Source organism: Primulina huaijiensis, chromosome 7 (assembly GCF_012295235.1).
Source record: "Primulina huaijiensis isolate GDHJ02 chromosome 7, ASM1229523v2, whole genome shotgun sequence".
NCBI lineage: Eukaryota > Viridiplantae > Streptophyta > Magnoliopsida > Lamiales > Gesneriaceae > Primulina > Primulina huaijiensis.
Window position 1 is genome coordinate 7,342,123 of NC_133312.1, and position 13,602 is coordinate 7,355,724.

The 13,602-nt window shown below is 35.7% G+C and overlaps 1 protein-coding gene and 1 pseudogene across 1 annotated transcript; one reads left to right on the forward strand and one right to left on the reverse strand.

Moving 5' to 3' along the window:
- Window positions 1–3,324: 3,324 nt before the first annotated feature.
- Window positions 3,325–5,220, forward strand: LOC140980204 (small ribosomal subunit protein uS17). The gene is made up of 6 exons (XM_073445913.1): window positions 3,325–3,466; window positions 3,589–3,629; window positions 3,714–3,814; window positions 4,486–4,630; window positions 4,714–4,803; window positions 4,880–5,220. Exons 1-6 carry the CDS (start codon window positions 3,455–3,457, stop codon window positions 4,968–4,970), a joined length of 480 nt encoding a protein of 159 aa, XP_073302014.1. The 5' UTR covers window positions 3,325–3,454; the 3' UTR covers window positions 4,971–5,220.
- On the reverse strand, window positions 5,113–10,461 carry LOC140981558 (hydroxyproline O-arabinosyltransferase 1-like; annotated as a pseudogene).
- Window positions 10,462–13,602: the final 3,141 nt, after the last annotated feature.

A 13,602-nucleotide genomic window follows, 5' to 3' on the forward strand; every position in this document is an offset into this window, starting at 1 on the left:
ATCATCTCCTTTCTTTCTGAAAATTTGAATATCCAATTTATTTTTTTATATCTTGAAAGATAATTTTGAAAGCCCAACAAGTAGTGCTCCCATGATTGAAGAATTATGGTATTTGCAATAATCCTTGCCATTCACCTCATTCTTGTTCTGCATTTGATGAAAAAAAGAAAAGAAATGTTATCAAGACTATTACCTCACCACATTGAATGATAAATCATAAAGTATGTTACAATGTGGATTGCCCATCTCCTCCAAATAATCAAATAAAATCAGGCACCCTACAACTCCGAAGATAAGGATTATCACGATCTAACATTTGTCGATACATATTATGAAATTCTGGTTGTCCTACAAGTCTCAAACTAGGTATGTATAGCTCTTGTCCCACCCTTACTATTTCAAAAAATACATAGCAGTCTGGAATCTGGGAGGATAGAAATTATACGATGTGCCCGAGTGCTAAAATTGAGGTCAACACTCGGGTCAGTCATGCTAAATGAATTCTCATGCATGCATGCCTGATTTTATACCAGGATTAGTTAACGCGCGCACGATCGATGTTTATAGGTTGTTTTCCACTACTTTGATTTATAGTCCAGCTTTATTCCTCTCTACAATGTGGAAGAGTATACCCACTACTACAAAAACGGCAAACGACAACGGATTTTATCCGTTGTCGTAGTCATTTAAAAACTGTTGTAACTGAGGGTGTTGTTGAAAGTCTGTTCAACGACAACGGTTTTTATCCGTTGTGGTAGATCAAATTTGCGACGGTACGAAATAGCGACGGTCTCTAATTCTACCCGTCGCTAATTTTAAATTAGCGACGGTTACATAAACCGTCGCTACTTAAATCCGCGACAGTTATATAAACCGTCGCTAATTTGAAATTAGCGACGGTGGTAATCACGCCCGTCGCTAATTTTAGCGACGGTCATCTTTCAAGAGTTCCGTCGCTAATTTGTTTCGAAAAATAAAAAAAAATACTTTTAATAATTTAATAAATCTAAAAGAAATTAATAATCCAAACTAAAATCGTGTAAAAGAAAAAAAATTTAAATGTTGTGATGTAGTAAAATCGTGTAAAAGAGAAAAATTTTAAGTGTTGTGAAGTGTTGTGGAGGAAAATAGAACGAAAATTGAGATATTTATAGACAGTTTGCGACGGATTTTGGTTAAACCGTCGCTATTGGCGACGGTATATAATAAACTGTCGCATATTTTTATTTGACAACGGTTTGGATTTAAACTGTCGCTAAAATTAGCGACGGGTTCAAAACAATGTCGCTAAATTTAGCGACGGTTATTTCAAAACCGTCGCTACGTTAAACATAGCGACGGTTTTGACAAACCTGTCGCTAAATTAGTGACGGTTGTTGAAATAACCGTCGCTATATATTGCAACGTTTTCCAAAACCGTTGTTGTTTGCCAAAAAAACCACGCTAAAATTAGCGATAGTTATGTTAAAACTGTCGCGAATTTAAACTTAGCGACGGTGTTTACAAACCGTCGCTAAACGTAGTGACGGTTATTTCGTAACCGTCGCTAAATATTGCAACGTTTTCCAAAACCGTTGTTGTGTGTCAAAAAAACCACGGTAACATTAGCGACGGGTATATTAAAACCGTCGCAAAGTTAAACGTAGCGACGGGGTCTCAAAACCGTCGCTAAAATTAGCGACGGTTTTTGAATTAACCGTCGCTAAATATTGCAACGTTTTCCAAAACAGTTGTTGTTTGTCAAAAAAACCACGGTAAAATGAGCGACGGTTATATTAAAACCGTCGCAAAGTTAAACGTAGCGACGGTTTTGAAACACCGTCGCTAAAATTAGCGACGGTTTTTGAATTAAGACAACGGTTTTTAAAAACCGTTGTCTTTGTCCCCCAAAAGACAACGGTTTTCGATAAAACCGTTGTTAAAAAGCATACGACAACGGTTTTTGTCCAAAACCGTTGTCGTATGTGTGTTGTTGTATGCAGAAATTCTTGTAGTGACCTTTCATCTGTCACTAGATATGTGAAAGGTGGAATAATCACGTGTCTTGTTTTGTCTGCTTGAATATTTTCAATGGATTGATTTTGTTCAACATCAGATGCATTTGAAGTATTCTTCTCAGGACAATTTTTTCATTTTACCATAATCACCTTGCTAAAATTCTCCAACTTCTTATTCAATAGCATATCCAACAATGGTTGGATACTGGATATCAACTCCGCATTTCGGCGTCTTCCCCATCATACTTGCCTCAAATTGGTTTATCGCATTCCGGACCAATCCTTCAACATTAGTGTCCCACTAGGTGTGCCAAAACTTGTTTCACATAAAATTTTATAAAGGGTAGGCGTACTAGGTGCCAAAAAGACACAAATTGAAAACAACAAAAGATAAAAATCCGACTCCTAATCTAGACGACACAAAACCCTAGAAGATTGGTTGTTGGTTCTATCATCACCAGATTTAGATGCTTAAGAAATGGATATTTAACAAATGAAACTTACATGTAATCAATTTACAAAAACATGAAAACTAATATAATTATGCTATTTCGAACGACGTCAAACATATTTACTAACTGGAAATGAATGAAGCAAAGTGAAAGGATTGTTTCCAAACACTAGAAATTTATAGAAAACCTACCGAAGGCCAGTGGAAGCCAGAAACATGAAATTGAAAACGTAAATGCTGCTGAAATTTTAGAATTTTTTTCGGAAGTTTGATTCTGGAATTCATTCTCTCCCCTTTTTTGTTTCTTCCCTATTCATTTTTATTCAAGCTCGTTGTAGTTATTGATCTCAACTTTGATTGTGGTCGGTCATTCGGTGTGAATAGTAGATGGCCAAAATAATGACTTTCAACTTTCTTGTTTACTGGACTTTGATTTAAAAAAATTTTGCCAACATTTATTTATATACAAAAAAATTAATATTTATGTACATTGTAATAATGTATAAAATTTAAACATTACTCAACATAAAAAATCATCCATTCGCAGTATGAAAAAATAATTTATTTATTAAATTAATTTAAGAAGAGGTCTATTGTGAAAATGTCTCACAGATCTTTATTCGTGAAACGAGTCAACACTACCTATATTTACAATAAAAATTATTACTTTTGATATAAAAAATTATAATTTTTCTTGAATGACCTAGATAGAATATTCATTTTAGTCATGAAACACTTTCACCTGAATTTTTGTGCCATAATAATAATGTACAAAATTAAGACATTACCCAACATAAGAAAATCATCCTACTTTCTTACTATTAGTGTTAATAAAAAGAAAGCTTTTGGGCCTTGTTTGAGCCCAATCTGTTACGGGCTTTTTGGTGGCTAAACCCGAAACGTCATTTGAATATAACAACTAGGTATTCATCAGTATCCCACCTCCGCCGTTGCTACCTCTACTCATAATTTCTTGCACTCCCGGAGCCATCTACGGAGATCAACCATGGCGGAACAGGTACTCATATATTTGCAGCACGCACTCTTCCACACCACTCTACCTATCTTCCATTGAATCTGTGAATTTTTTTTTTGCATCTGGTTGTTTGTGCTTATCGGGTCTGGTGATTGATTTTGCAGACTGAGAAGGCATTCTTGAAGCAGCCCAAGGTTTTCCTTTGGTAATGTTTTTTTTCTATATCGTAGTTAGATCCGTACTTTTAAAACTTTTTTGTTGATTGTTGAGGGAATGTTCGGTTTTGCAGCTCGAAGAAGTCAGGTAAAGGTAAGGTACCTGGTAAAGGAGGCAACCGCTACTGGAAGAGCATCGGGTTAGGGTTCAAGACTCCTCGCGAGGCTGTTGAAGGTGTAGTTTTACCCGATTTTTGATTTTCTGTTCTCATGTTGTTTGACTTCTTGTTTGTATACATACTATGGCTCACTCCTTTGATAAATTATCCCCCTTTGGTATTGATTTAGTTTTAGTCTTGATATGTTAATTCTTAATATTTTACTAGTTTGTTCACTAGTATTGGTAAATGGATTCTGGGATAAGTTAAGAAACCATTAAATCTCATACGAATTGCGATTAAAATTTCTCACTTCCTGGGATTCAATGTTTCTGAAGATCGTGACTTGTGCTTGTGCCGCGAGTACAACTATCATCTGTGAAAATAGTAAATGTACTAGTAATTATTTTAAACTTTGGTTGTAATTGTTCCTGTTTTTGTAGATAAATCTAAGATCCTAGGATGATTTGATTCTTGTACAAGCACTTCATGATTGATACCCTGGTAGGTTTTGGATATGCTCTACCAATTTGGAGTGTATCTTAGTTTTTTTTTTATATCAGTCTGCACCTTTTACGATTAGGTTGTATTGGCGCCCTGCCGCTTGGTGATCGTTGCATGTCAGTGAAATCTGATGTTGATAGAAATTGTTTGAATCAAACATTTGGGTTCTTTTCTATATTTTTAACTCTCGTACTGTTGCTTGTGTATTCATTGTTATCATATTGATTTCCTCTTTCTGCAGCAGGTACGTACATTGACAAGAAATGTCCGTTCACTGGAAGTGTGTCCATTAGAGGCCGCATCCTTGCTGGGACATGCCACAGTGCTAAGATGATGAGAACTATCATTGTTCGTCGAAACTACCTGCATTGGGTGAAAAAGTACCAGAGGTAAGAATAATGTTTGACCTTTTAATGATATGAAATGTTTTTTTTTTCTTTTGTGGATGTCATTAATTTATAGATTTATTTAGGTACGAGAAACGGCATTCCAACATCCCTGCACACATATCCCCATGCTTCCGTGTGAAAGAGGGAGACCATGTTATCATTGGCCAGTGCAGGCAAGTGTCAACGCTATCTTACTCTTTCATCACATGGTTGCTGTAATTTAATTGTTACGAGTTTCTTGTCATGCAGGCCCTTGTCAAAGACCGTGAGGTTTAATGTTCTTAAGGTGATACCAGCTGGTTCTTCTGGTCGTGGGAAGAAGGCCTTTACTGGAATGTGATACATACGTTTGTTTTTCTTGTTACGTAACCGAGTGATGTGTTTTACGAAAAACTTAAACTTAAGTTGGAACAACCATTGTTGATTTCTCAAAAAAAAATTACCCAGTAATTGAAATCTCGAATTTTGTTTGGTTTTACTAGAAAATTTGAACGATGAGGTAGTAGAGTCCAACATAAGATGCAGATACAAATTCTTGTCGAAGTGAAACCGTGGATGTTATGAATACAGTTCTATAAGTGGCAACGTTATATCGGATAAGACAAGTGAGTAGAATTAAAGTTCGAGTCCTAATTGATTTAAACGGCCGAGCCTCAATATCTAAAGAAAATACTGTTGGCATTTTTTTTCCATTACCTGTAATATTACAGAGCAACTCGGTATACACTCGTGCCAATACATTTCTGTAGAGTCCAATGCTTGTCATTTTAAATAAAAACCAGTGAATGTGGTAAAGCTGATCGTTTCTTTTAAAGTTGAACAGAAGCCACAGATATTTTTCCTCGTACAGTTCACTCTAAACAGAGGAGTAGCCTGTTTGTCATCTTAAGAACCCCAGTTTGGGAGATCGGCAGTGGCATAATTCACCATTTTAACCAGAGTAACCTACCATGTCATGAATAAAAATGTAAAATGGTGGTATAGAAAGGTTACTTGAAGGCTATGTGTTGTCATTTGATCTTTTGTCAAACCTCCACTCTCCCTGAAGGATGTGAAACATAAATTTAAGAACATGAAAAAAATTAAAAGTTTTCCAACTGTATAGATAATAATAATAATCATCACAATAAAAAAACAAAACAAACAAAGAGCCTAATCAGGCAGAAAATACTTGCAAATCATAGTTGCATCCACAAGTATAATGAATTATTTTATCATTACCAACTTTATAATAGGAAACTCTACACGAATGAAGAGCATTTATGTGTTTATTTAGTGATTTGATTAATACTTGAAGATGAGTTTATCAGCTCGGGATATGCAAGTCAAAAAGATTTACACATGTAATATGTCGACTGATGTGAATTGCTTGCTATAAACCATATTAGACACCTAATGTTTAAAGAAAGAATATATTCTTTTTGAAAGAAAACTTCCAGAAATGACAAAAAAGTTACTGGACCTGAATCATGAATTCCTTGTATAAGATGTTACCCACACCATGTAATGCTGAATCTAATGAAACGGCATATGCATACCTAAATTTGCAAAAGTGGATCTTAGGGGCTAAAAAAAGGACAGTCTTATGTAGTCGCTTACATCTCAAGAACCCACCCAAAAGTTTTATCTGTTTCAGGATCCTTCTTCATTGCCAAGGAAAAATTCATCCAAGTGGGAGCTATCTTTTTTAATGAATCCTGAAATCATTTTATCAAATTTAAGGTGCAACACAACTTCCTCAGCACGGCCTCACATTTCTTAGTTTCAATGTAAAAGAAAGGAAAAGCTGCTCCAAGACCATCTCTAGATAAGTTTAGGATGGGACTCACCAGAATGTGGTCTGGCTCGCTGCATCAATATATAGCTGCATAATGTTAGCACAATTATGTGATATATCATTTTCTTATATCATGGAACTATAAGATGATCAAGACATGGGTAATCAGAAATTTGGTATGTGTTTCCATACTCTTCTTCAATATTTGCTTGCTGAAGCCATTGCACAAATGCCCAAGGCCTGTTGAGGACTATGTAACACTGAAATTGTGGAATAGGTCAAAATATAAGCAGAAAGAATCAGGCAATATTCTAAAAGTGACAATTCTAAATTTTAATCAACAAATCAATGAGCAAGTTAGTTTCCATGCATCAAGTTATTTCTTACTGACTGTCAAATGACCGAGCAGCTACCCATAGACAGTTAGTTTTCATGCATCAAGTTGTTTCTTACTGCCAAATGATTCGAGCTGCTACCCCATAAGTATAACTTCGGCGACTGACTTAGAACTAAGAGTGCTAGCACTGCTTGGGCAAGTGAAGAAAGGAAAAAAGTGTGTGAGCTTTGGAAAAAGGTATCATAACCATATCAATGATTGTGCATGTGAACCTCATATCCTTGCCAATTGTGATCTGTTGGCGTTACACAAATATTTTACCATTGAGAAACTACTAACATATCTGGCAAACATCTACACAAATGATTTCATAATTTGACAAGCAGAAGAGACTCCATCCTCAATGTTTCAGACGAGAACATTAGATTATCATATCTCTCAGTTATAAAGAAAAATTATGATACATGAAGTTGTCTAAAGTAAATAAATTCATATGTTTCTCGGATTCTTTTAGACGTAAACTCGCAATCTTTAGATCATTCGGTGGCGTGATTATAGTTGGTTTTGATATATGTCTGCAGAGATATGATTTAATTGAACCATTAAGACAAATGAGGTATGGTTTTAGTCTAATAGAATTTATCAAATTATCTCTAATGAAAATTTTGCTAATAATCTAATATAATTTACAGCGTACTACTTATGGTATAGTATGTGTGGGGCCCACGTAAATAATTTATTCTGGATTTCTGGTCAACGAGTCCCTTGATATCCACTATGGTTTATGCGTTACATCATAACATAACGTGTAGAACAATATATATTACCTGAATAAGTGAATTTATTCGGTTAATTATGTTGTTTATGGATTCAAATGTGATAGGAGAAACACGAAGAAAACAAAGAAAATGATTTTGTAAAAGCAAGTGTTGAACACTTTCTCCTTAAGAAGAATTTGTCCTTCACAATGTGTTAGAAGTTTATGACAATCTTCTCTCAAGATACAACTACAACTCTTGAATAATGAGCACTCAAATATTCAAGTTCTATCACAAAAAAATAAATGAACTCTCTCTTGTTGAAGAAAGAAGAAGAACAATATGCAAATGAGTATGTTATGTGTTATATGTTTTTGATTTTCAATAAATCAATATTTAATGTTTTTCATATGAAAAGACATGATCTTTCAATCATAGTGGTATCCCTTGGCCATTGTAACTGACCACAATCATCAAACAATGCCAAGGAAATGAAAAAATACCAGAAAAATATGAAGGGACACGCGCGCTTGCGCGCAGATCCATGCGCAGCGCTCGGCAGGCACGCGCGCCTGCGCGCAGATCCATGCGCAAGGGCGCGCCTGCTACTGTTCACACTGATTTTTTTTCGTTTCCGTCTCTTACATGTTCCGACTACTCGTTTGAAGTTCTTTTAATATTCGATGAATTTGTTTCGAGTTTAATTCAGAACCAGCGAATTTAATATTCGTTCATTAAGCTTCGTTCTTCGTAATTTTCTTAATTTTCATTCATTAAGCATCAAAATTATCCAACAAATTACTTATAGATTATTGATATCGACCAAGTATTGGTTGGTGCACACAAAAGATTAATTTCAATTAAGGAAAATGCAGAAAGAGAAAATTAATATTGATTAATATGAACTGAATTTAGAATTGAATTTTACTCCAAATCAAATAAAAAAAAATAGGACTAACAATGCATACAATATATAGTTCATCGACATAAATAATACAAAGCCACAAGAAAATTCTTCCAGATTTCTGTTATTTTTTTTAAAAAAAGGGTACACATTGATAGTGAATCACAAAGATGCTCTATCCTGATCAACTGTGTTTTTCTTGCATATCAAGCACCACAACATCCGCTGAAAAAACAAATTCGTCCACCTTGACTAGTATGTCCTCAATTATTCCTGGTGGACACTTTATCGACTTTATCGCCAGTTTCAAGGATACTTTTTGTAGGTTTTGCCTCTTTCAAACCAAGATTCCTAAGAATAGAAAAAGACATCAAGTTAATACTTGCATCTAAATCACAAAGAGCCTTCTGAAAACTGACCACCAATCATGAAAGGAATAGAAAAACTATAGGGACATTACAAAAAAAATTAAAATCAACAACGCACCTACGACAACGGTTTTTACTAAAACCGTTGTCGTATGCTTTTTGACAACAGTTTTAATGAAAACCATTGTCATAGGTGTGTTTTTTAAGCAAAAACAACGATTTTATAAAAACCGTTGTCTTTTAGGTGTCAAAGACAACGGTTTTTAGGGTCAATGACAACGGTTCTATAAAACCGTTGTCTTTGAGTGTTTTTTAACACTCAAAGACAACAGTTTTTATAGAATCGTAGTCTTTTAGCGTGTTTTTTTGGACAATCGACAACGATTTTCTTAAACCGTTGTGTGATTTACAACATATTTAGCGACGATTTTGCTGAAACCGCCGTTAAAATTAGCAACAGTTTTCTAAAACCGTTGCTAATTTAAAAATAGCGACGGTTTTGATATAGCGACGGTATAACATCCGTCGCTAAATTTAGCGACGGTTTTACATAAATCCGTCGCATGTTTTACATTAGCGACGATTTTTATAAAAACCGTCGCTAATTTTAGCGACAGTTAAAAAAACATTGTTGTAAATTTTAAAAATGCGACAATTCTTCGTTAAACCTTCCCTATTAGCGACAATTTAACCAAAAACCGTCGTAAAGTTTCTATAAATACCCGCTCATTCGGTCCATTTTATAACACACAACTTCACAACACTTAAAATTTTTCTACTTACATGATTTTAGTTTCGACTTAGTTTTTCGTTTTATTTTTTGTTAAATTTTTAAGTTTTAGTTAATATCTCATATATTGTTAGTCTATTCAAATTACAAGTTTTTTTTAGAATTATTAATTTATTAAAGGTAATTTTTTTTATTTTACTGAAAATATTAGCGACGGAAATCATGAACTAACCGTCGCTAAACTTAGCGACGGAACTCATTACCTAACCGTCGCTAATTTTAGCGACGGTGTTTGAAACGCGACGGTTTTACAAAAATCCGTCGTTAAATTTATTTGTGACGATTTGTCAAAAACCATCGCAAATTGTAGCTTCAACAATGAATAAAAACCGTTGTCTTTGAGCGCACCTTTTAACAACATGGACTTTAACAACAGTTTTAAAAGACCTATAATAACTGTAAAAAACCGTTGTCGTAGGCTTTTTTTTTTTAGTGGGATCTCTCAACTTATGCAAATTTTGTTTTGCACTGGAGCAGAACAATTTTCAGTTAAGTTCATCATCACATGACCCTCTAGCTTCTTTTTGTTGGCTATGATCTCCTTTAAAATTTAGCATAGCTATACATTTTGTCGATGAATCGGCAAAATGAATATAAATATGTAACTTCTTAAACAGATTAATAATTTTTTTCAAATTGCGCATCAATTTCCTAAGTGCTGTAGGAAAAAGGGTGAGATAATAATATTTGATTGTGAAATGGGTGCTTGTGTAGAATAAGATGACTTACTTTTGGTTGCCTCTGACTATTAAGCTGTCTCCTCATTTTTTGCTTCATCCACCTTGTTCTCCAAAATTTTCCACTCTTCAACTCAATAGCCTTTAATTGCTCCTTTGGATTCTTCTCGATGTCGCTTAGAAAGGTTCCAGGCTCCCTATTTGAAATCATCGTCGCCATCTGCCCTATTTGATTCTCCAAGCTTTTAATTGAAATATCTTGATTTTTCATCGCATTCTCAGTGACCGAAAAAAACTGTCATCATTTGCTCCAAGTTAGGTTTCTCCAGTCGAGGTTCATGCGTAAAAAATAGCTACTTCCCATAGTTTTGATTCCCTTTGATTATTCTGATTAGCCCAAGAGAAATTTGGATGATTTCTCAAACCTAGAATATATGTTTTGGATTATGGATTGTTCCTCAGGCGGTTTTGGCTTCCTACATGGTTAACTGGCTCTCCATTTGGCGAGTAGAGATGACTTCCATCTTGAAAATCTTTGGTGAAATGCTCACCCCTGAATGTATCACAAAACACTTCTTGAAGTCTCGTAGCCAAAGCCCATGCTCAACCCATCAACTGTTTTGTTTATTGCTTCCAACTGTGCAACAAGAGAAGTGAAATATTCCATATGATGCATTCTAGTAGGTTTTTGTGGCCTGTTCCTCTCAAAGTGAGGGTTGTAACTACTGGATGACATTTCCTCTAAAAGATTTAATCCTTGTTTTGGCGTCTTGCGCAGTAAATTACCCCATGATGTTGTATCTATCACATTACTATTATCCGGAAAAATACCGTAGTAAAAATTGTGTAACACTAGCCAATGTCAAGTGGAAATTCATAATGTGGGCATCTTCACAAAAGGACCTTGTAGCGCTCCCAGGCCTCGTATAAGGATTCTAGTGGGCAAAGGTAGTGATTGTCGGCAAAGAAAAGTCAAAGAAAGAATATTAAAAGTTGGCTGAATTTTAAACGTGCGTGGTTGGCTATGCAATGCAGGAAATTTCGTGGAAATATAAATACGCGTATTCACACGGACAAGGGGCTCTATAAATAGAGCTCCCCCTTTCATTCTGAAATCATCCCTTCTTCGAGTTTTCTCTCATCCTATAGCATTTGAGTGTTTAGTTCTATAATATTTGTGAGGTGTTTGTACTCCTGTATTAAGAGAGTGTGTGTTCTCTTTGGAAACACAGTAATTGAGTTGTACACCACAAAATATTATAGTGGAATTCTTTTCATCTTTTCCGTGGTTTTTACCCTAATAATTTTTAGGGGTTTTCCACGTAAATCTCGGTGTCCATTTTATTCTTTATTTTCGGGTTTTATTATCTCAAATTACTACAAGTAGAACCAACAAGTGGTATCAGAGCCTTGGTTTAAAATTTCTTAAAATTCTGAGTATGCTCTGTGGTTGCAGCCTAGACTGATCTTCCACATCAGAAAAGATTTTTTGAGATCTTTTATTTAAGGCGGGATTATTTTGTGCAGTCTACTAAAATTGTTGTAGACATAATGGCAGGCAGGTACGAGATAGCAAAGTTCAACGGAAGTAATTTTATGCTTTGAGAAATAAAGATACAAGCAGTTTTAAGAAAAGAGAATTGCTTGGCGGCTATTAGAGATAGAGCGGTGGAGATTACAGATGATGGAAAGTGGAATGAGATGAATGACAATGCTGTTGCAAATTTACACTTGGCTATAGCAGACGAAGTATTGTCAAGTATCTCTGAGATAAAAACAGCAAAAGTTATCTGGGATACTCTGACAAAGATGTACGAGGTCAAGTCGCTACATAACATGATTTTCCTGAAGAGAAGGCTTTATACTCTTCGGATGGCGGAATCCTCATCGATGACCGACCATATCAACACACTAAATACTCTATTTGCCCAACTCACTTCCATGGGGCATAAAATAGGGGAAAATGAACGCGCAGAGCTTCTACTTCAAAGTCTACCAGATTCATATGATCAACTTATCATCAACATTACCAACAATATTCTTATGGGCTTTCTAAGATTCGACGATGTCTTAACTGCGGTTTTCGGAGAAGAAAGCCGGCGCAAGAACAAGGAAGATAGGTTGGTAACCTCGAAGCAAGCAGAGGCTTTACCGATGATAAGAGGAAGATTTATGGAATGTGACTCCAGTGGGAGCCAAAGACGAGGTAGATCAAAGTCGAGAAGTAAGAAGAAAAATATTTACTGCTTTAAATGTGGCGGTAAAGGGCACTTCAAGAAAGAGTGTACGAGTATCGATAAAAGTTCTCAAGGAAATGTGGCCAGTACTTCAGGCAGTGGTGAAATATTATTCAACGAAGCAGCAACTGTTGTAGAAGGCAGACACAAATTTTGTGACACATGGATTATGAATTTAGGAGCGACGTGGCACATGAATTCTCGAAGAGAATGGTTTGATCATTATGAACCAGTCTCAGGAGGATCTGTATTCATGGGAAATGATCAGGCCTTGGAAATCGCTGGGGTCGGTACTATCAAAATTAAAATGTTTGATGGTACCATTCGCACCATACAAGAGGTACGACATGTGAAAGGACTGACGAAAAATCTTTTGTCATTGGGGCAATTAGATGACATCGGGTGCAAAACTCGTATCGAGAATGAGTTCATGAAAATTGTGAAGGGTGCGCTTGTGGTTATGAAGGCGGAAAAAGTTACTGCAAATCTGTATGTACTTTTGGAAGAAACACACAAATAGGCAAAACTAGTTGTTGCATCAAATGGTTCAGGAGAAGAATTAACAGTGTTATGGCATAGAAAGCTCGGGCATATATCAGAACGGGGGTTGAAAATTCTCTCAGAACGGAAGCTGCTGTCAGGACTTACAAAAGTGTCACTACCCTTTTGTGAGCACTGTGTTACCAGTAAACAATACAGATTAAAGTTTGGCACTTCTACCGCCAGAAGCAAAAGCATATTGGAGCTGATTCATTCGGATTTTTGGCAAGCACCAGTTGTATCCCTAGGAAGAGCGAGATACTTTGTCTTGTTTATTGATGATTTCTCTAGGAAATGTTGGGTGTATCCGATCAAGAATAAATCAGATGTTTTCCAGATCTTCAAAGATTTCAAAGCGTGGGTTGAACTTGATTCAGAAAAGAAAATCAAGTGTCTAAAGACTGACAATGGAGGAGAATATACCAGTGACGAGTTTGATGCATATTGTCAACATGAAGGCATCAAAAGACAGTTCACAAAGGCTTACACACCTCAACAGAATGGAGTGGCGGAGCTGATGAACAGAACCTTGTTGGACAGAACAAGAACTATGTTGAGGACTGCGGGTCTAGAAAAGTCATTTT